The sequence below is a fragment of the Spea bombifrons genome, chromosome 5, assembly GCF_027358695.1.
Source record: "Spea bombifrons isolate aSpeBom1 chromosome 5, aSpeBom1.2.pri, whole genome shotgun sequence".
NCBI lineage: Eukaryota > Metazoa > Chordata > Amphibia > Anura > Pelobatidae > Spea > Spea bombifrons.
This window is the reverse complement of record NC_071091.1, coordinates 87,829,196-87,852,613: the sequence shown is the minus strand read 5'-3', so window position 1 is coordinate 87,852,613 and position 23,418 is coordinate 87,829,196. Positions and strand designations below refer to the sequence as shown.

General features: G+C 41.2%; 1 protein-coding gene across 3 annotated transcripts; it reads left to right on the top strand.

Annotated features, from left to right (window-relative positions):
• Positions 1-4,276: 4,276 nt before the first annotated feature.
• VCPIP1 (valosin containing protein interacting protein 1) lies at positions 4,277-11,906 on the top strand. 3 transcript variants are annotated; one of them, XM_053467002.1, is made up of 3 exons: positions 4,277-7,053; positions 10,199-10,252; positions 10,924-11,906. In XM_053467002.1, exons 1-3 carry the CDS (start codon positions 4,410-4,412, stop codon positions 11,763-11,765), a joined length of 3,540 nt encoding a protein of 1,179 aa, XP_053322977.1. In that variant the 5' UTR covers positions 4,277-4,409; the 3' UTR covers positions 11,766-11,906. The 3 variants fall into 3 exon arrangements, with proteins under 3 accessions (XP_053322977.1, XP_053322976.1, XP_053322978.1); XM_053467001.1 differs by having other exon boundaries at positions 10,199-10,285; XM_053467003.1 differs by having other exon boundaries at positions 10,199-10,290; positions 10,924-11,195.
• Positions 11,907-23,418: the final 11,512 nt, after the last annotated feature.

Genomic DNA, 23,418 nt, shown 5'->3' with positions numbered 1-23,418 from the left:
TTGAGAAACTTGTCAGAGCAATATACAGCAAGTATTGGCCCTTTATAACATGAGGTCAGGAATGAGGTCTTTTGACTGTTTACCTATGCGTTTCATGTTTTAGCTCCACATGCCAGGTCACTTCACCTGTTCTTCCAGCACTTGCTTGTCAAATGTTACAGAGGCAAGGTATTCCCAAACTCATTCACAGACACGCTGGCTCCGGTGAGCCTCTAGGTGCAAAATTCTGGGGACAACCCTAGGACTTGTATAGTCATTAGTGACCTGTCTCTAACCCTCGTGCAGGCTTAGCAGCAGCCTAAGTTACCTGTAGGGTATATGGCCCTGTGCATAAGCCAACATTTGTATTTTTAGAGTATTGATTGCCTCAAGGCTTCGTAGAGCACATATGGGGTGTTGGTAGGTATTCACAGGCTCCAAGGACTACAATAAAGAGGAATTGTCATATCAGTGAACTGAAAACCATCTATCACTGCTTTATTATTTTATATAATGTTTAATTCTTAAGATATTTAAATTAATATTATTCAGCTTGACATCAGTCAAGGGTATTGGCAAGCAATTTTCTTTCAATTCCTATGTTGATGATTATTAATTGGTTATTGTTCACAGGATCATAATATTGTTCTTGAATGTAGTGATTCACATAAGGTCTGTCAAAAAACATCACCGGATAAGTGCATTATGTACACAGTGTAAAAAGAGACAGCTCTGTAGCTGAGCATCACAAGGTGGCTTTTTGGAAGAGGTGGCCAGAAGATCCTGCCCTGGCCATGTGTGCGGTCCTGCCCCATCACCTCTGGTCTCACCCCCACCTCCAGTTACCCAACCATCATAAAAAGGTTCATATTTGGACACCTGACACATTGGGAGTTTTGGTTAAAGGACAGCGTACAACCGGGAGTAAGCTTATTTACCCCGTAAGGGCAGGGGCTATTTTACACTACAGGACCAGAGCAATTTTGTCCTTTGTATTTCTTCATGTCATTTCCCTCTTTTTCATTTAGTGTACCCACATAAATGGTATCTATATTTTTTCTGGACAGGTAGGGCTTTTTTTTAAACCATATTCATACATGTAAGACTTTTTTTCTGAATATAATTTTGTAAAAATGAGATTACAAAAACCCAACACATTTATTCACAGTTTTACAGGTACATAAATTATACACAGCTAGTATAGATATTAAAACAATAGTTCGCTGGAAATTATAAAGCAATGCATACATGATAATGAGAATAGCTATAATGTAAGTGGCCAAAATTGTCCCCACAGTAAAAGTGTTTAAGATAATTGAATAATGAAGAAGCTTTACTGTTTGTGATATGTGTCATATATTTTATGTCACCATTTATGATTGACAAATGCTGTTTGGATCTGTGATATCTGTGATTCTCTGCACACCATGAGGCATATTTTGGATGTAGCAACAACGTTCAAATGTATTTCCCATGAAAATTAGATTTATTACCGGTATTCACAGCATGTTCTTCAACAATGTGCATCGTTCACACGTGCATATTTACACCAAGCACTAAAGAGCGAGGTGACATGAGCGCCCTCTTGTGACAGGACCTTGTCAAACCATGTTTAAAAAAATATGTAACTTTTCTGCATTTTATACAGGAGCAAAATACTGGGAAAATACCAAGATTTTTCATGTTTCTCAAATCATAGATAAAGAAGGCAAATAATAAAGCAGGCATTGGGGTCGGATAAAAAGAACATATACGGTATATATCGTTCTATACACATGGAGCACATATATTCCAAGAGCAAACATATGTGTTGTTATAATAGTTTAAATACCATATACTTACAAATAGTATTCACAAACCTGGTGAGTTGAGGACCAACTCTGGTGAGCTTCTCGTTTAGGAAGCCTGAGCTGGCCCTTCATAATGCATGACATTAATTATGAATTTAGCTCAGCCCTTCCTGTATGAGAAATACATAGCAGTTGGCCATATACCGCATGACACCTCAAGGGATTTTCAGGAAATAAAGGAGTTTATAGAAAACAGAGAAGCGCAAATAACAACGTCACAAAGGGGAATAGAGACTAAAAAAATTGGGTGCGGTGATACGTATAGAGAAAAGTCCCATGTAAAACATACGCCAAAGGTCGATAAACAGGAAAATGCACTAAGAAGTAGACAGTAGACTCTGAAAATAAATAGATATTGATCACGAAACATGCAGCTTTCGATATCAATTAAGAGTTACAAAATATGTAAGTGACACAAAATATCGTGGAGTGAATTCACAATGTTTATTAGGAAAGGTCATTTTTGTAAACGTTGATCTGAAAGGAGGAGGAACGCATAGTCCAAAATCCAAGAAGATATTCAGGAACTGCTGCTCTTTGACTATGTGTTAAAACGGGCCGTTTAGTGGCCGACCAACAACGAATACATGTTAAAGTACTTTAATGACTTAAATGAACACAGCGGACATCATTTGCGCTTCAATGCATAAGATAGCCGAGAGGTCCCGTTAAGTTCTGTTGCGTCCCATTTGCAAATGCATGGGGGATTATACAGAACACCCCACTGTGCATTTGCATCTTTGTCTATTCTGAACAGAGCCCTGCCTGCAGCATTTGTCATGTCAGTGCTGGAGATTGCATGCATGGAGGCCAAACGCATGTCCTGCATGGAAAATAGCTAGCAAAGGGGCAAATGCATTTAGGGGACACTGCAGATTCTCCTCATGCAGTTACAAGGGGGACGCCATGATAATATACAGGGGCCACACGTGTATGTTTAGGTAAATGCTGGCACTTTCCTGCCACCGATTGACTTCAAGCAGCCAATTAGTCCATTTAGATCATGGAGGAGGGTGGCAGCTATTGCTTCGGTGTCAGGTAAGAATTTTATTTTCATTGTGGAAGAATGCATATTAAGGTATTCACAAAGTACTTTAATACACATTCTTCTTTAGAGAGGGTATCAGGGCATTAGAGTGTTACCATCATGACGAGCCTTCTAGCTTCTTGCAGAATGGAATACTGAATCAACGCACTGATAGGGGAATCAGGAGCAGGGAAAACAAACACACAGGGGTATTTACTAAACAGAGGTATTTGCATATAAAGTAAATATGATTTGCTGCCTTCATAATGGAGAGCCGCCGTTCAAACAAGTCAGATGACTTTTAAATATGATTCCCACATTCATTTATTAAGAGTACATTTTATATATTGTGTCATATAGCTTTTTGCAGCTCAGTAAAATCACATCTCATATGCTAATGTTTAGCAGGGTCATCAGCCCAGCTCCCGTTACAAACGTTTGGATCTCGTTATGGAGCGTAAAAAATTCCGGAGTAAATAAATCGGTAGCATGCTAACAAACACTTGTGTGCTCAATAATAAATCACAGATGACGTTAGGGCAGATTAGAAGCCTTAAGGACCCCATAGGCGCTGCAGGGGCCTGTATGTGAGCCAATACTTGTGTGATTACAAATATAATTAGGACAGTTTCAAAGGGCCCCCTTCTCCTCTGTGAAGCCTTAAGGGCCAAGGGCGGACTGGTGATTGTAAGATGGTGCTGGCACTAAGGCCAGCGGCCACCTGATGAGAGGTCCAGCCACATGCTACATTTTCATGCTAACGAAGCGCACCACCGGGCATATCCAGACGCTGGCTGCACACTACAGCACTGCCGTGGGCCTGTTAGGGACCCCCAACTGCTGCAGGGATCTGTTACATCCTTAGAACAACAGTCTAGGGTTAATGCTGGCGCCTGACACCCAGTTAGATGTTTACACCCCCTGCACATCACAAGGTAGGAGTCAGCATGCATCGTACATAAAAGAGCACGCAGGGAGCATAAACCTGCACAACGCTCTATGACGGCCCAAAAACCCCCCTATTTAGGAAATAAGCCCCAGCAGACTGAATAAGAGGGGACTCGAGGGCAGAGGATAACTCCGCCCATTCCCCTTGCAATATATAAACAACCTGTACATGACACAGCCTAATACAGCGATAAACAGGAAGCACAAAGTCCGCCCTCCTGCTGTCAGACAGCCAGTGCACAACCCTAACGTGACACCGCGCTCTGGCCTCAGCAACACTTCCGCGTATGCGCTGCGCCACGCCGCGCTGCACCATGGGAGTTGTAGTTTAACTGCTGTCTCTGTAATGGAAGACGCGGACCTCCTGACTACAACGTCCGTCACTCCCCGCGAATGCAGGGGGTGTGGCATGAAGGAAATAGGTAGTAACGTCTGTCAACGGCTTCGGCGGTGAAGAGGGAGGGACGACAGGAGGCGGTGTCAGGGGGGCTGCGCTTCCGCATTGGAGACCGGCCGGTGGGGCTGTTGTTGTTATTATTATTATGGTGGGCGATGTTAGGCTGTCGCAGAATGACTAAACGGTGACCCGTATCCAGCCTGTCGCCATGTCTCAGCCACCTCCGTCCCCATCGCAGGTCCAGCAGAAGAGAAGGGATCGGCGCATCTTCTCCGGGACTTGCCCAGATCCGAAGTGCCGTGCCCGGCTGTTTTTCCCGGCCCAGCAGGGTTCTGCCAGCATTGAGTGTACGGACTGCGGCCAGAGGCATGAGCAGAGGCAGCTGCTGGAGGTGGAGGAGGTAACGGAACCAGATGTTGTGCTGCACAACCTGCTGAGGAACGCCCTGCTCGGAGTTGCTGGGCCTCCCCGGAGGAGCACCGACATGGTTAAAGTCATGGGGCTCTCCAATTACCACTGTAAGCTGCTCTCCCCCATCCTGGCCCGATATGGCATGGACAAGCAGACAGGCAAGGCCAAGCTACTAAGAGACATGAACCAAGGGGATGTGTTTGACTGCTCCCTGCTGGGTGACAGGGCATTTCTCATTGAACCGGAGCATATCGACACAGTGGGCTACGGGAAAGATCGCTCGGGTAGCCTCCTCTATCTGCATGACACTCTGGAGGATATCAAGAGGGCCAACAATAACCAGGAATGCTTTATCCCTGTGCATGTTGATGGGGATGGCCACTGCTTGGTCCACGCTGTGTCGCGGGCACTGGTGGGCAGGGAGCTCTTCTGGCACGCGCTGCGTGAGAACCTCAAGAAGCACTTTAAGGAAAACTTGGACCGCTACAAAGCTCTCTTCCATGACTTCATTGATGCAGCCGAATGGGAAGATATAATAAACGAATGTGACCCGTTGTTTGTTCCACCTGAGGGAGTCCCTTTGGGTCTTAGAAACATTCATATATTTGGACTGGCTAATGTCCTTCACCGTCCCATCATACTTTTAGATTCCCTAAGTGGTATGAGGAGCTCTGGGGATTATTCTGCGACGTTCCTGCCCGGGCTCATACCGGTGGAGACTTGTAAGGGTAAAGACGGACATCTGAATAAGCCAATATGCATTGCGTGGAGTAGCTCTGGTCGTAATCATTATATACCTTTGGTTGGTATTAAAGGCTTGTCTTTACCAAAGCTGCCTTTAAAAATGCTCCCAAAAGCATGGGGTGTGCCTCAAGACTTGATAAGAAAGTACATAAAATTGGAAGAGGATGGAAGTTGTGTGATTGGTGGAGACAGGAGCTTACAAGATAAGTATTTACTCCGGCTCGTAGCTGCAATGGAGGAGGTATTCATGGACAAACATGGTATCCATCCAAGTTTAGTTGCAGATGTGCATCAATATTTTTACAGGAGGACAGGAGTCATTGGAGTCCAGCCTGAAGAAGTGACAGCAGCCACAAAGAAAGCTGTTCAGGAGAACCGCCTCTACAAATGCCTAATATGTGGTGCTCTTTCTGAACTTCTGGTTCCAACAGAGTGGTTGGCCCCTGGAGGAAAATTATATAATTTGGCAAAAACAACTCACGGACAGTTGAAGTCAGATAAAAATTATAGCTTTCCTCTTAACAATGTTGTCTGCTCCTACGATGTTGCACATGACATCTTAATACCCGACTATAACTTGAGTAATTTGACCAGTTGTAATTGGTGCCGTGGAACTTCTGTGCGCAGAGTGAGAAGTGATGCTTCAATCGTTTATCTGGATGGTGACCGAACCAACACCAGATCCTTTGGTGGCAAATGTGGCTGTGGCTTCAAACATTACTGGGATGGTAAAGAATATGATAATTTACCTGAAGCTTTTCCCATTACTCTTGAGTGGGGTGGCAGAGTAGTGAGAGAAACTGTATACTGGTTCCAGTATGAAAGTGATGTCGCGTTAAATAGCAATGTATATGATGTTGCAATGAAACTTGTTACCAAGCACTTTCCTGGAGAATTTGGGAGTGAAATTTTAGTACAGAAAGTTGTTAATACGATATTACACCAGACTGCTAAAAAGAATCCAGATGACTACACCCCGGTATCTATTGATGGTGCCCATGTGCAAAGAATTGATGACATTAAGCATGACAAGGAGTCTGAGTCGCATACTCCAACCAAAATCATATTGACTGGTCAGAAAGCAAAGACTTTGCACAAAGAAGAATTAAACATGAGCAAAGCAGAAAGGAAAATTCAGCAAAACATTTCCGACCAAGCGGCCGTGGTGCAGAAACGCAAAACAGAAATGATGAAACATGAACAGAAAGGACAAGCGAGATCCTCATCTCCTGGAAGCATCAGAGACAGCCCGTCGTCAAGCCCATCCACCCCTACTAAAACACCTTACTCCCCAACTTCTTCCAAAGAAAAGAAAATTCGGATAACGACCAATGATGGTAGACAGGCAATGCTTACCTTAAAGTCTACAACAACCTTTACTGAACTGCAGGAAGGAATAGCAAAGGAGTTAGATATTCCTCCATACTTACAGTGCATCCGTTATGGATTTCCTCCGAAGGAACTTCTCCCACCCATGGATGGCATGGAAAATGAGCCGGTCCCATTGCAACACGGAGACAGGGTGACAGTGGAGATCTTAAAGTCCAAGGATAAACCTGCTCCGCGTACTTCATCCCACTCGGTCCATGAGGTTACAGACGAGGACTCTACAGTTTCTGCTAAATCCGTTTCCAAGGAACTTCAAGAGCAAATTGACAAAGAAATGTATTCTTTGTGTCTGCTGGCAACTCTGATGGGTAAGGCAAGCAATGTAATCATCTTGGTGTGCTTCCAACTTCACTTTCACTCTGGTGGAGCTTTTCCTTTTCTGTTGACTGCTATACCTTCTCTCACAATGTGCCTTTTTTTGTTATCCTGAATGAAGGTATCCTTATTTATATGTAGGACATTGTTTATAGACTATTACGCCAATGGGAATTTCCAGATCACAACACCAAAAAGATCATTTGCTCTTAAAATTCCCATTGGCTTCATAGTCCGTAAAGGGGGAAACAATGTGTTGGACATGTAGAAGGTTAGGTAAGTTGGTTCTGTTGTATTACTGTGTATTACTAACACTGTCCCTCTCGCCCCATCTCTGCACTGCTAAATCCTGGCGGCTCTTCAGGCGTAAAAAAAGACATAATTTGTAAAATTGACCTCGTGTAGCCTTGAACGGTCACTGTATTTGAGTAGCAGGTTGGACACAACAATAATCTTGGTTGTATTCTCTTGGTTGACATCAGCATCGGTAACAGCTGTGCTCATTCTATGTTGCCGGAATAATGTCATGTTTGTAAAATGAACGCCATGGTTACGGTGTTTTACTTACTGCTGTTACTTCCTTGGAGATCTGTGGCGGATTTGGCTGGTGTCTAGTTGCAGATGTTGTCTTGGGTTTTTGCTGCAAGAGCGAGAGGCCGTTACATAAGTGCCCCTGCGCACCGTATTACTCATTCCTCATAAGAATAAACTTCAATCTCAAGTTAATCGGCACCGGAAATCCATTTTTTTTAAACTAAAGAATATGCTAAAAAGCTGTTTTATGTGATCGCTAAAAACAAAAGCGAAGTGTTTTTGGTGATATGTTTAATAGATTCTGTAGCACAAAGCTCTGTAAGGGAAAGGACGTTTTTGCAAATTTCGTGCAGTAAAAACTGGATATCAGAACTCTTATAAATTCATGTTTTCTGTATGTTTGCCACTCCTCAGCTACTTGCCGTGCCGTAAGCCGTGCCGTCCTGATGCATGGTATACTGGTCTCCAATCAGCTCGGGGGGGATCTGATACCTGTGCGCATGCGCAGAAATAGAATTCAGTGGTAGCGCATCCAATAAGTGGCCCTCAACATCATACCACGGTGCAGGTTTAATAATGCATAAGAAAGTACTTACAAAGCCCTTTCATATGCATTCATTGTTTAGGGGCTCCTTGGGACTCTGGAGTGTCACGTTTGGCAAGTCTGATAATATAATGGGGAGGAACAATCATTCCAATTTTGAGAAATGAAGTTCTCCTTCTTGGTCAAATAATATAAGCATATTTCTAAAAAGTAAACTTTGAACGCTGGCAGATTCTTGCTCAGCTATGTGATAACTTAAGGGGCTCTCCCTCTTCAGTGCAGATATCCTTCAAAACAGAAGACAACAGTAAATGCTATTATGGCTGCAATTATTATCAGCGGAAGTATTATTACAGATATTACCAACAATGCTGGCGAGTCCCATGAAGCAGCTGTCCATGGGCGGCGATCTGGCCTCTGTACCTTTGTCCTGGGCTTTGTTTAAAGTGTGTAGTACAGCGGACGTTTGCCCCACGGGCTCCATGTATAGAGTGGCTATAGAGGCAAAAAGGTGATCGTTGTTGGCCTTACTTACATATACCTACCCAGAATCCCTTGCAGTGGTGGTAGTGCTAGAAGATTTCTGTGGCTTGCCTGATAAATGTGGATGATGTTTAATAATGCCTCTGCTACCCCCTTATTTGTAAGTGGAGGGGTCTTCCATAACTTATACTGTGTGTGCTACTGATATTTCGACATAGAGCGATTGCCTTGTGCTTAGTGTTTCTTTGTTAGTCTTGTTGTTTTTTTTATAAAATATGTGCTTTTGGGTAGAAATCCAAAAACGTTCCAAGCCCTCCTGTGCCAGAATCTGATGCGAGCGATTAGGAGCAGAATAAATAGCATTTGTGCATCGCTGTCACATTGTGTGTCTGATATCGCTTAGCATTACATGCCCTGCGGCCGCACCGTGATCACAAGTTGTTTACGCAGCTTCTCTGATGATGAAATTGTGCTAATTCAAAGGCCATAGAAAGTAGACATATATATATATATATATAATATATATATATATATATAATATATATATATATATATATATATATATATATATATACATACATATATACAATATTATATTATACCTTCTTCACTATGTATTTTATTTCTTCTTTTTAGGAGTGTTTAAAGATGGCTAATTTTCACTTTTTTTCTATACTTGTAACCACATGTAGCAGATCTAATATTTTAATTCCCCAGTTTGCCTTTATGACATTATGCAGTTCTAAAGCTACATTATAACTGATATATATATATATATACAGGGCCGGCCCTATAATGGGGCAGACTGGGGCAATTGCCCCAGGCGGCACTTTAGAAGGGGTGGCACTTTGCCGCCCCAAGTGCTTTTTTTTTGTTTGTTTTTTTTGAAGCGGAGGAGAGAGAGAGAGAGGGGCACCAAGTGGTTTTCGCTTACCCGCTCGGCGCCCCTCTCTCTCTCCTCTGCGGCGAGTCTCCCTGTTCGGTCCCGGTGCCGGCTTGTAATGCAGAGCGCCGGAAGTGACGTCAATTTCCGGCGCTCAGCATTGCAAGCCGGCACCGTGGCAGAGCAGGGAGACTCGCTGCAGGACTGTTTAAAGGTAAGTACCGGGGGGGGGGGATCGTAGATTATGGCGTCGGCGAAGTTTAAAATGCCGCCCCCCCACCCGGCGTCGGCTTGGCGGGGCGGCGTTTTAAACTTCGCCCCAGGCGGCGTTAAGTCTTCGGCCGGCCCTGTATATATATATATGTGCGTGTGTAATATGTATATATGATGCATGTTCCCTCTGTTACCGAGGGACGTATCTGGTGTTCTGCGGGTCTGGAGCATCATGATTTATACAGAAGATGATATACGAGTCCTCTGCTTGTGTAGGACATGAGCATAAGATCTTTCCTTATGATTAGGTTAAGGATTTCCAGAAAGAAGATGAATAGACTTTACCATTAGTTTACTGTATGTTCAGGTTCCAGCGTATGATGGGGCTATGGAAATCAATACATAATAACTAGATGTTTATGGACAACTGAACCCCAGCTTATCCATTTGGTTTTAATCTCTTTTGTTTTTATATTTTCAGGAGAAGACATCTGGACTTATGCGAAGGGGCTTCCTCAATTGTTCCAGCAAGGAGGTGTATTTTACAATATCATGAAGAAAAATATGGGTATAGTAAGAATTGTACCGTTTCTGTTTCACTCCTAAATTGCAACCGCTTCTTATGAAAGTATAATTTGAAAGTCATATATAAAGTAGGTAAAAATAATTTGCATAATAATGCAATGTTTCCAAGATAATTGTTCTGAGTTTAGCCAAAATGTAATTTATTGGTGGTTTGCTGCAGTTTTAATGCCAATATTTGTAATAATCATTTACTGATTGCTGTGTTCATCATCTAGTCGTTATATTAATGTAAAAATGGTTGCAGTTCATACAAAGTATTGAAGTCCCTTGGAATACTTCCAATGATTACTCGGCTGGAAAGAGGTCTCTAGTGAAGGTAGTTCTGTGACCTACTAACGAGGCTGCGATAAGGCAAATGCCTCCAGAACTGCAGATAAATGGTGCCAATCGGGAACTCTCTGGCTTAGGAATGCTTTCATTATCTATTTTTGATCTCGGTCGTCGGTCTGTAAACATCTCCGATACATCCCTCAGTTTTCACATTTTATATTCTGGGCAGTGAACTAACTGCAGCTAAGGCTGCATGTCTCATTGATGTAATTTAACACATTGGAATATATATATCTATGTATACAGGTTCAGCGGTGTGGACATTTAACGTTGTTTCTGGTCTATTTCTAGGAGTGGTTGATGGGAAGCATTGTACATTTCCCCATCTTCCTGGAAAAACATTTGTTTACAATGCAGCTGAAGACCGGCTGGAGCTTTGTGTGGATGCTGCGGGTCATTTTCCAGTCGGCCCTGAGGTTGAAGACTTGGTGAAAGAGGCTCTGATCCAAGTACGCTCGGAAGCATCTTCCAGGGGCAGCAGGGAGTCTAGTCCCTCGCACGGACTGATGAAGCTGGGCAGTGGTGGAGTAGTGAAAAAGAAATCCGAACAGCATCATAACGTGACAGCCTTTCAAGGTAAAGGACACTCGCTTGGAACAGCTTCTAGTAGCCCAGATTTTAATCAGAGGCCCAGAGAGGTAACTAAGCTTAGTGCAGCGAGTGATTTCAGTGGCACCTTGACGCATTCAGATAATTCTGCTTTGCCATCTACAGCCAGTGATGGGGAGCTTATCAGAGTAGCTCCTGGAGTAGTGACCATGAGGGATAGCAGACAACTTGATCCTAATTTGATTGAGGCCCAGAGGAAGAAATTGCAGGAGATGGTTTCTTCCATTCAGGCTTCAATGGATAAGCACTTACGGGATCAAAACTCGGAGCATTCAGCAGTTGCTGACACATCCCCGAAGAAAGGAGAATGGCTTTCTTCAAAGCCCGTGAGCAGTCACACAAATACGGTTGCAGATACAACTTTGGGATCTGGAACAAGAGGTAGTAACATGGGAAGTTCAATGGAAACAGCATTGCCGGTGAGGCCTAAGATGCAACCTAGAGTTTCTACAGAGGATTCGGAAGAGATGGACAGCCAAGACATAGATATGACCAACATAGCCGAGCCTATGGATCATTCATGATGAGTAGGAAGTTCTCCGTGAAATTAAAATACGCTAATATAATATATGTTATATGATGGCTGGGCCATAGTGTGAAATAATCCATTACAGAGAATCTTGTATGTTAAAAAGAATATTAAAATCCTTTTCTCTGCATGAAAATGTGTGTAATTGCGGGGGAAAAAAATCTTTCAGGGTTACTCTAGCTTGAAGCAGACTCAAGTAATTTTTAAGTCTAAGATGAAGGTCTATGTTCATGCATATGAAAAGTCATCTCTTTCAAAACTGAAGGGGCTTTTATCATCGTGCATTGCTTGACCCCTTTCTGCTATTACTACTTATGGTGGGGTCAGCCAGTAATAAATCTGCTGCTCTTCACCATATCCTTAACAGGTTCTTCATTAACAAGAGAACAAATTCTTTATTCGTCCTATAAACTAACTCTCGGCTTCAGCATTTAATTAGAATATGAAACGCTCTCATTGTTCAGCGTAGGAGGTTTTTTTCGCCTCTTTTTTTTTTTTGCAGACAGCTAATGCATCAAACCCGTGCTTCTACATGAGAATTAATAACCGTGGGGGTGATTTAACGCTCTATCCAATAACACTTACATTTTCACTCTCCAGTCCTTTATCTTGGAAGGTGATTAACCATTTGCATGCCAGAGTAGTTGGGCGAGTTAGCCAGGCATTTCTCCCAAACTGTCTGTCCCAATGTCACTTATGTTCAATGCACAGGTTGCTGGTTAATTCTAAGAAAGAATTAGACGTGTGGGTTTTTCTATACCCTCAGTATGAGGGCACCTAGAAATGACTTGGTCCTAATCTTAATGGTAGGTCTGCTCATCGGAGCAGGTTAGGGTTTATGATTTACTTAGTTTGTTTTCATTGATAAAAAGTAGAAGAGAAAACAGATTTATTTTGTGCTCCGCGTTGCATAAAAGATGCCTTTCATAGCTATTTAGAGAAAATGAATCCCATATGCAGTTTTATCCCTAATTAGCATCCACCAACAACTGGTATATTTTCTTTAGTTTTATTACACGCACAGTGATCTAAATGCATTCTATTTTTTCAAACACTTTAAAATGTTTAGCGCCATGGCGTAGGTTGCATAGATAGGCCATATAGAAGTGATCCATGACGTGGCATTTGTATTTCTGATTGATGCTGAAGCTGCGTGCCTTTGACAGATTTTATATCTATCCATAGCGGTAGCGTCGGCTTTTTATCCGGTGGTAGAATAGGATGTTTCCATAATCGGATCTGAGTGCTAGTACCGCTAAAACAAAATATGCCATGCTGATTTCAAATATTGTTACAGTCTTTATCTTGTAATATTTGTAACATCAAAAGTTGCATTTTGATTTTGGAACATAGAATCTGAATATTTCTTTGAGTGAACATGCATTGCTCTTAAGTGAAAAACCTCTAGTGTAGTGGGAATTATTACATTATTGCCTTTAGTATGAGAAAACTTAACTAATTCATTTTATTGTAGGTGATATATGTAACCTGGGTTGCAAACGTTTTAGGGGGTGATCTTGTGAAGATGAGGCACTCCACAAGTGTAACGATGGGCAGATCTCTAGCTCTTGTGTAGTTACAACTATCATGAAGCTAGTATGCTGGCTAAATGTGATGAGCCTTGTAGCTCCACAACAGCTACCTTCTTGGCTACAACTTGTCAAGTTCTACATCCTTATAGGACATTGTATGGAGTAGCATAGGCACTGAGGAGTGTTATCCCACCAAGGTGAAAGCTTTGTTAAAGGGACACTCCAGCCATAGCTGTGTGATCCCTTTGAATCTTCATGTGGTTTGGGGGGATTCGGTGGTTCATCTTCGGGGGATTCCACCGTTGCCTCTTTCCACACCCCGAGCCAAATGGACTCCCATTGATTTCACTTTCCTGCCTCTGACGGACTGCTTAGAGCAGCCAATCGGTGGCGAGAACAGTCAGACTGTGGAGCAGTCCGGTAGGAGATTTAGTTTAATTCATTTAGAGGAGGTGTGCCGGACATTAGACTGTCCCCTAAAATGGACCAGGTTTACATCCCAAGCTGACCTTCTAAAGATGATATATACAGCTTGAAAATACCCTGCATAGTTCAGTCATTTAAATATGCTTTATGCATGGCCAGCAAAGCTGTTGGAGCAGAAGCTCACTGGGGTTTGCCCTTTTGTTGTGACACCTCAACTCTTCTGCCAACTCCCTCTTTACTGATTAAACCTTTTTATGACTCCAAATGAACGTTCATTTAATTATATAACTATGCTTTTACTGTGTGGTTTTCTTTGATAATGTGCACTAATGATTCCATTGTGCTAGAGGGCAGACATGTAATTGTGCCAAAACACTTTTCTAGATGATACACGTTGTCACATTCCACCCCAAAACCTATCTACGTCACAATGCCTTCATTTATGTTGTGCCAGGAGATTCTGCAGCGCTCTTCTGTAGCAGAATCTACATTTCTTTTTTTGGCTATAAATGTAGAGGCTCGTATATTATATGCTAAAAATCACTATAGCTTGAAATGAAATATATATATGAGGTTTTATCAAATCCTCTCTAGGTACAGATTATATTTCAGTTTTTGCCAGTGGAGCAGCTATATATATATATATATATATATATATATATATATATATATATATAATTTCACTCTGGGGAAATGATACCTTTTTTATAATATTAAAAATAAGGTAAGCTTATTAAGATTTACACCTAGTCTGAGCCAGTCATTTCACGGCTAATACATTAAGACTTTCGGTGCCATATTGTGCCGTTACTATTTAAGTTTGAATAAATCCATCTATTTCTGCTAAAATCCAAACAAGATTTAAAGGTGGGTTTCGAACTGTTTAAATTGTTGCAATATAAAAGGGATTTCAAAGGTGTGCGCACCGTGTCTTTTTATGTTGGAGCTAAAATAATTTTTAAACAATAAGGAAAATATATTTGTTTTCCAATGAATACGGATCACACTTTATGTGGCAGGGATTAGAGGGACTGGCTGTTTTCTTTGTGTGGCCTTTAAGACATTTCTTTTATCCTTTTATATTTGTGGATTTTTTTTCTTTTTCCTTCTAGGCACGTCTGGTAGAAGTCAGTTTATGTTAAGAAAATGGGGTATATATATATATATATATATATATATATATATATATATATATATATATATATATATATATATATATATATATATATATATATATATATATATATATATATATATATATATATATATATATTTTTTTTTTTTTTTTTTTTTCTTTCCTGTGTGCATCTGCATAGATGGTCTGATCTGTTGGTGGTATGGACTGATCTTAACAGTGTCAGGGAAAGGGAGATCTGGAGAGGAGGTCTGGTTAAGATCCTCTCTATTTAGCTGAAAATTCAATTTGCTCTGAGCTTTGATTTCTTGATTGTTGTAGCACAGTTCCCTGAGAACACAATTATAGGTATAAATCAAATTTACCCATCCTGGGGAGAGCCACCCCCTCAGCCAACCTATTCCTGACTCACATCGCACACACACGCTTACACCATAATTATTTTAGTTAAGCACGGATCAATACATTCAATTATAGAATGAACCATAAGATATTGTAAGTGGTCTGTTACATTTGAACAGGTGCCAATTGCAGGGAAATGTAAAAAAGCCAACACATCTCTGTTCAAAGGAGCAAGAAGGAATTATTCTGAAACCTTGTATCATCACCAGTGATCGCCCCCCTCGTACAATAAAACGCCTAAGAAATGAGGGGAAATTCAGTTTATAAAAGAACTTCTTAGAAGCATTTAGGAAATGTCCATCTTTCACTTTAATAAACACTTAATGTGTTTATTAAAGGATGTTTTTTGTGATAAACAATTCTGTTTGTACATTAGTCTAGTGAAACTTCTGTAACCTTATCCCAAACGTTAACTTGGGTCACTGCATTACCGGGGACACCATGGCATGTGTATGATCCCGCTATACGTGCTTATTTCCAGGCTTTGAAAGAAGGAAAATATGCAAAATATACTCATCTACTTTATGGGCCAGCCAATCCCTCGCCTTCTTATCTTTACATCGAACATATTTATTTTTCCCCAGGTATTAATGTTCCAGTCGATGGAGTGTCTGATATCGGCACAAGAAACCATGCTTAGTAAATGCAGTTTTGTAAAGGTTTATATTGTATGTTGTTATAAGCACTTGATTCTAATCCCAGATTACCTCTGTTCAGAGTAAAAGGAAAGATATAATATGTATATTAGCATATATGCTGTAAATGACTTGGGCTGTACATCTGGTGGTGGGCAGTTTGTAACTTCTGTCATCTTGTATTAGTTACAGTTATGTCCTGGGCCTTGAGTGATGAGAGTTTTAGTCCAACTCATTGGGGTTTATTCGCTAAAGGGAAAATTGAGGATTTGCCGGAGATGTGTATTTCATCTCGTTGACTTCACTATACATTATGAAGGAGCGACCCCAGTGAGCTTCTGCAGGAAAAGCTTGGCCGACCCTGTATCATGTATAGTTAATTTATCTATACGGGGGCCAACTCAGCCCTTCTTCCTAGAAAACCTTGCTCATGTTAGCCCTTCATAATGAATAGTCAATAGTTAAATCCAGAACTCCCTTTAGTGAATAAAGTTGATTATGCGCCCATGAGGAATATAGTATAAGGTATAATAAGCATTTATTATTTCTGTGTATTTGTTACGACTGAGGAAATGTGCACTTTATCCACAGACCTCTTAACCCGTGTGAGAGGCAGAGATTAAGCTCACTGCTGCCCTCTAAGGGTTAAGATTGCAGCGTGCGGATACTGATCCGTGTACATATGTTTTACCCGTTTTCACTGCACTGGCTTTTGTTTTGCCAATTTTGATTTTGTTTTGTGATTGCTGTGCTAAATGCTGATTTTTTTTTTTATTTGTAATGTAATAATAGTGTATTATAATAGTAAATAGTGTATTATATTACACCTGCCTGTACAGTATTTGAAGTTGGATTGGTCTAGTAAACTATGTTAAGTCTGTATTTGTAACCATTTTTCTTAGTTATTACTTTTTACCTAACAATCAAAGTGCGAATAATGAACGAATGTGATAATGCGAGTAACCTTTGGATACCGTCAGAATGATATCCCGCCGGGCTGTTGCTGGTGAGATGCACTTCAGGCTCTGAAGTATTAATCTAAATCTGGATTACTTGACTGGTAAAAAAATGAATGAACAATCAACACAAGAAATATTTCAATTTCCCAGGTTATATGAACACCTTTGACACTTTATTACTGTTTATAGCTATAACATGTCTTACGATCAACCATTATTCACTTACTCAACAAGTCGTAGCATGGATTTTGTCCCCAGTGATTTCCCCTACAGGCTTAGAAATGCTGTCATCTGCCATGTTGCGCATATATAATATTCTACACCTGTTTAATATATAATGTCATAGTAGGTAGAAATGTTATAGTACCCCTCAAGAAATAATTCTTCTGCTATATACATTGTGCTCAGATTTTTTTTTAATGCTTTCTGATCTATGCAGAATCTATTTGCGAAACACATTACATTTAAGCAGATTCTGTAGCACATTAAGGAGAAAGGGAAAATTGATAATAACATCTATAACAATAGCATCAACACAAATAAAGACACGCTGGTATAGAAGAAGAAGAAGACGACCCTGAACGTGTGAGTTTACAATCTAGGGGGGTTATTGAGCGAGAATGAGATGAAGAATGGGGACTGTCTGGGTGAAGATGATACGAGTTGTACATCACGCTGCATATGGTGCAGTTTGTATTTTTAAGGCTACCGTCACCACGTGGCAAGAGGAGAAATAGCTCAAGCTGCCTCATGTGCCTCCTATAGCAGACATTTTAAAGGGTCTGACACTCGGCATGGATTTTTAGCTATACTGCTGTGATGCCCACCTTAGGGATTTCGCAGTTTTGAGAAAATCCGTGTTCATAAAGTTTTTTGTGTATATTGTGTGAATTACGTTAAAACCACCACTACTGTAATACACACACGTTTGTACCCCTTCAACTAAAACCAAAAAAACCTGTAAAAGTAATACAGATGTATTTACAAGCAAACACAAAACAGAGGAGAGAATACATGATGAGCCAACTTCCCGTAATACAGAAATCCTTAAATGTTTTGTCAAATGGAGAAGTCTACGGGTCCTGGGGGGGGTTACATCCAAGAATAGGTCAGCGTTTGCAGCACCACAATGTAAACTTTTACAACACCGTCAGGAGTAGTTACTAAAGATTTAGTAAAACATTTGATAGTGTCCCCCACAGAAAATCAATATATGAACTGTATATGATGGGACTGGACTTGGCAAATAACACAAATGGGTTTATTCACCAGAGGGAGTGTTGTTATAAAACTCTCTAACTTCACTATTCATCTTGAAAGGTTAACACTACCAAATGTCCTTGATGTGTCTAATGCATAATTCAATGTGTAAGGAGACTTTAAAGACATCTTGCATCATCTATACATGACACAGGGCCAGCCAAGCTCTTTTTGCAACAGAAGTTCTCTGGGGTCAGTTCTTAAATTCTAGGGATGTGTTTGCTGGAAACCTATGGCTTGGTAAACTTCAGACCACTGTTTACATCAGCTGAATATATTGAAGCAGTATATAATAACAGTTCCTTAATTCGGCCTGAACTATAACTCCACAAAAAAATGGTGTCTTACAATCGAAAACCTTGTGTGTGTCTTTCTTGAACCTTCGTCGGGTTCAATATTTCTTGCTGTTCCTGCTGCTGTCTACTAGGTGGCGCTAGGGATTAAGGATTAAAATAGTCATGTAAAACAAGAGGATTTTCCACTGAGGAACCCTAACCCCAGTTTAGACTATAGACTGTATCAGAGATCATCGCTGTTTTATGGGGCAACTCACCCATCCTAAGCAAATAACTGCGACCGTACTTCAGAGATGCGTATATGTAACGATACATTATGGATGCTTATGGACAGATAACATAGCACATATCTTACTGTACAAACTGATGTACACGATGGTCCTTACCAGACATTACGAAGAACCAACTCATGTTTTTGTTGCACAAAGAGCTTGGCTGTCCCTATATAACATATAGTTAAGTCAGTGAAGTTCCTTCAGTCTCCTCAGCTGGCAGCCAGCCTTAAGGTGGCCGGGTTGCATTGTCATCGCTAGTCCAGCCCTGCATATTACTTCCCATTTAACGGTGAGATTTACAACACTACTTTAGCTCAATATGTAATCCACATTACAGTTTCCACGTTCTAAGAAACTATGCAACTGTGCAAAGAGAGGGCAGGGCTCTAAAGGTATATCAGAGTGTTTCTATGTGAATGGGGTAGTCAGCAATATTCAGAACTAGCCATGCCAAAATATAATCCTCATCACAGTTTCTAATGGCCGTGCCCAGAACAGTCTGGGAACATTACCAGGGTGGCCGTTTGTAAACATTTTGCAACACTACTTTAGCTCATAATGGAGGTTTGCAACTTGACTGTAAACATTTTGATGGAATACTTTCCTTCCATCCCATATTATAGATTACCTCTTGAATTCCATTAAATTTCTGATAAAAATTAAGATTTGCTTCATTTTCCATTTTTTACTAGTTCCTTCCTTTCCATAGTTTTTTTTACTGATCATCAACCTAGCTACTCTAAACCCCACTCACACACACAAATTCATACTGACCACTCTGTCATTTGTTAACTGAATGGGGAATTCACTATTGGAAAGGGTATTCAATTGCAGCCCCTGAAAGCCCTGTAGAAAAGGGAGCTGCATGCAATAGTACGTTTAGGGACAGGTGATCAATTTTGGATTATATGTAGGCAGACATTATAACATTTTATTATTATTAGTACCGTGTTTCCCCGAAAGTAAGACAGTGTCTTACTTTCTTTTTATCCCTAAAAGCCCCACTATGTCTTACTTTCGGGGTATGTCTTATATTGGGAAAAAATTGAGAGTGATGGGAGTTATGATGTACTTTTAGAGCATAATTAGATCATGAAAAAGACATTGGAAATGGTACAGCATAACACCCATCACTCTCACACACTTACCAATCAACACGTATACCAATCCACACACATATACACAAATCCACACACGTATACACAAATCCACACACATATACACTAATCCACACACATATACCAATCCACACACATATACACCAATCCACACACACATACACCAATCCACACACATATACACCAATCCACACACATATACACAAATCCACACACATATACACTAATCCACACACATATACCAATCCACACACATATACACCAATCCACACACACATACACCAATCCACACACATATACACCAATCCACACACATATACACCAATCCACTCTCACTTAATGCTTTCCTACCTTTCCTTTCTTCTTTCAGCTTCTTTTCCTCCTCTTCGCTCCTCTTCTTCAGTTCTGTCTTCTTCCTGGTTCAGAGGGCACGGACAGCGGTGGGCGCGGCTTCAGTGTTGTGCGCCGGGATCTGACAAGAAACCCCGGCGCACAACAGCTGTTGCCGCGCAGATCACAAGGGAGCGGTATCGGAGGTCTTTAACAGACCTCCGGCTCCCTTGAGTGATTTTAAGCCGGGTTGAACCCGGCTTAAAATCACTCAAGGGAGCCGGAGGTCTGTTAAAGACCTCCGATACCGCTCCCTTGCGAGCCTGCTCCTCCAGCGGCGGACATTACTGTCCGTCTCTGGAGGGGTGCCGGGTGCCGGGTGCCGCAGGTTGGCACCCCCTGGAGTGTGGCGCCCTGTGCGGTCGCACACCCCAAAGGTCGGCCCTGCTCTAAGGGGCCGGCCTTAGGGGTCTGCGGCCGCACAGGGTTTAAATAAAAACATCGGGGGTTTTTTTCAACTTTATTTAACATCCTCCATGTTAAATAAAGTTAAAAAAACTTTATTTAACATGGAGGATGTTAAATAAAGTTAAAAAAAACCCCCGATGTTTTAATTTAAATCCTGTGCGGCCGCAGACACGTAAGGCCGGCCTTGGTGGGGACTTCCCGGCCCCTTAGAGTGGCGGACCCGGCAAATCCCCCGTGTTTCCCCGAAAGTAAGACATATGTCTTACTTTCGGGGTACGGCTTATATTAGCCGACCCCTCTGAAACCCCCGATACGTCTTACAATCGGGGGTGTCTTACTATCGGGGAAACACGGTAGTAGTATAGTAGGTTGAAAAAAGACTTCAGTCCATCAAGTTCAACCTTTCACACATACCTAGTTCTAAAGTTGATCCAAAAGACCCTACTTGGGGCAATTGCCAATTATCCCACAACAGGGGGAAAAATTCCTTCTTGATTCCATAGCAGCAATCAGATTACTCCCTGGATTAACTTTCTCATACGACTGTCCTTTTAACAGTTGTAGCCCTTTATGTTATGCTAAACCAGAAAAACATCCAGACCTTTCTTAAAAATATCCACAGAATTAGATAATACAACATCCTTAGGCAGAGAATTCCATATTCTTATTGTTCTTACTGTGAAGAACCCTTTCCCATGCTGATGGTGAAATCTCCTTTCCCCAAGTCTCAACTGATGACCCAGTGTCTTTTGTAGAGACCTCTTGGTGAATAGATCACTAGAGAGCTGTTTATACTGACCTTGTATGTATTTGTACAATGTGATCAGATCCCCAATTAGACGTCTCTTTTCTAGTCTTTCTTCATTACCGAGATAAAGAACTCCTGGAAGCTGCATCGATATTGTTTTTTGTAGAATTTAACTACATTAAACAAAAATGGGTACTAAAAATTATTTCTAAAACCCAGTAAGCTTAAAATATCCGAGAATTTCGGGAATGTATAACTTGTTAGACTCCTTTTATTAAAGAAGATGAAAACATTTTCATAGCCTGTTCCGGTCTAGACTGTTATAGCAGAAGCAGGGCTGGCCCTGTACCAAATAGCACCCTATGCAAGAGAACTCTTTGGTGTCACCCCTCCTCCACTTAAAAAACAAACAACTTTTACATAATAGCAATACAGTATACAAAGCATTTAACCCTTCAAGTTCTCTGGCACCTAATAGGCATTCTTTTTATAATAAATGCCTACTTTTGGACCGATTTTGTCCTCTGGTCTGCCGGTCCATTTGATGTGGTGAGTAGACATTTGGCTTCTGCCTTATTTTCTACACAAATTCATGTGCAACCATTATTTTAAGCAACCATTTCCTCTCATTTTAGTTTAGTTCACCAGAAAACTACCACTTAGATACCTAATTACAAAGTCTTAACGTACAAAATGAATTAGTAAGTGGTCTCAGTGTTAGATCCCGTTTGCATTATATATTGTTTTATAAGCAGAGAATTTCTGTTATTCCGGTTACACTGGATCTGTCAGCAGGAAGCAAACAGTGGCTGCTGCTGACAGGGGAGACTTCACGCTGTGAAATGACACCCTGATCTCTCGCCTGTCCCCAGGTAAATGGCCCCATCTGTGCAAAAACCATAGGACGTACTATTACGTCTTCTGTCATCTAAAGCATGTTTAAGAGGCTCTAATGGTACATCCTGTGTCACAAAGGTGTTAAGCATGGGTCTCTGAAATGTCATTGTACATGTGTGAAATGATAACTTAATAACATGCAGTTATGTAGCTAATTAAACCTAGACAGCAGTATTTCCCTAAATGATCCACTGATAAAATAACACCTTGCTAATGTAAACAATTACACATTTCATTAGTGCCAGAATCAAAGGACCTACTTGTGTACTAAGGCTTGGTCTTTACCCCCGTCTGTTAAGTTACTTTATGAAATCCAGTCTTTGGCATGGCAGAGGAAACAGTCCCGATTGTTATAGCTTGTTTATCCAGTGAGAAGTCAGATCGCTATTTTGGAGTCAGGAAAGAATTGCTCCCCTTTTTTGGAAACTGTTTCAACAGCAGCAGGATTGAACTTGATGGACTTTTGCAACCTAGACACCTTATTGTGTCTAGAAATGCTACATAAAAAAGCCCCACTAAGGAAGAATGCATATTTTGTGAGTATTTTAATATTAATTCTTTGGAAAATGAGGGGGGGGGGCACTTACCTGAGAAGGAAGCTGCGGCCCTCCTCCTCGGTCCTACGGTTCTTGTCACTTATTGGATGCTTGAAGCAGCCAATCAGTGGCAGGAAAGCACTCCCAAGCAGGCACTTGCTGCATGCTTGCTGAGCAAGCGCTGGGGCTTCCTGTTAGCAAGTATATCAGGAGATGTGTTCAGCTGGACATAAATCCTGCATGAAAATTAAACATGGGCAGGAAAAGGGGGCAAACGCAGACCCCCCCCCCTCTCCGTGCATTTGTAAAAGGAACATCATGAACATTTGAAATACACAATACATAGCATATGATAGCGCTACAGAATTTGATGGCGCTAAATAAAAATAAATTGTTATAATGATGGATGGAGTGTCACCTTAATGTTACGCACCTAAGTGGGGTCTGTCAAACCCACCTGATCACTCTGACGCTCAAACTGTTAAAATCAGGTATTTTAGACACTGGGTGGGCGAAGGGTGTTATTGCATTTCCGCGTGTAAATCCACGCAGCAATTTGTATAATGTGTTTACACAACAAACCCATCCTATCCTGCAAACGTGGAACTTGGTCCTCAAACCTCATGACTGA

What these genes read in the sequence shown, in the direction of transcription:
- VCPIP1 (XM_053467001.1), top strand. Translation starts at nt 4,410, where the DNA reads ATGTCTCAGCCACCTCCGTCCCCATCGCAGGTCCAGCAGAAGAGAAGG. An exon ending in TCTGCTGGCAACTCTGATGG is followed by an intron (nt 7,054 to 10,198) that starts GTAAGGCAAGCA and finishes TTATATTTTCAG; the next exon opens with GAGAAGACATCTGGACTTAT. An exon ending in TATCATGAAGAAAAATATGG is followed by an intron (nt 10,286 to 10,923) that starts GTATAGTAAGAA and finishes GTCTATTTCTAG; the next exon opens with GAGTGGTTGATGGGAAGCAT.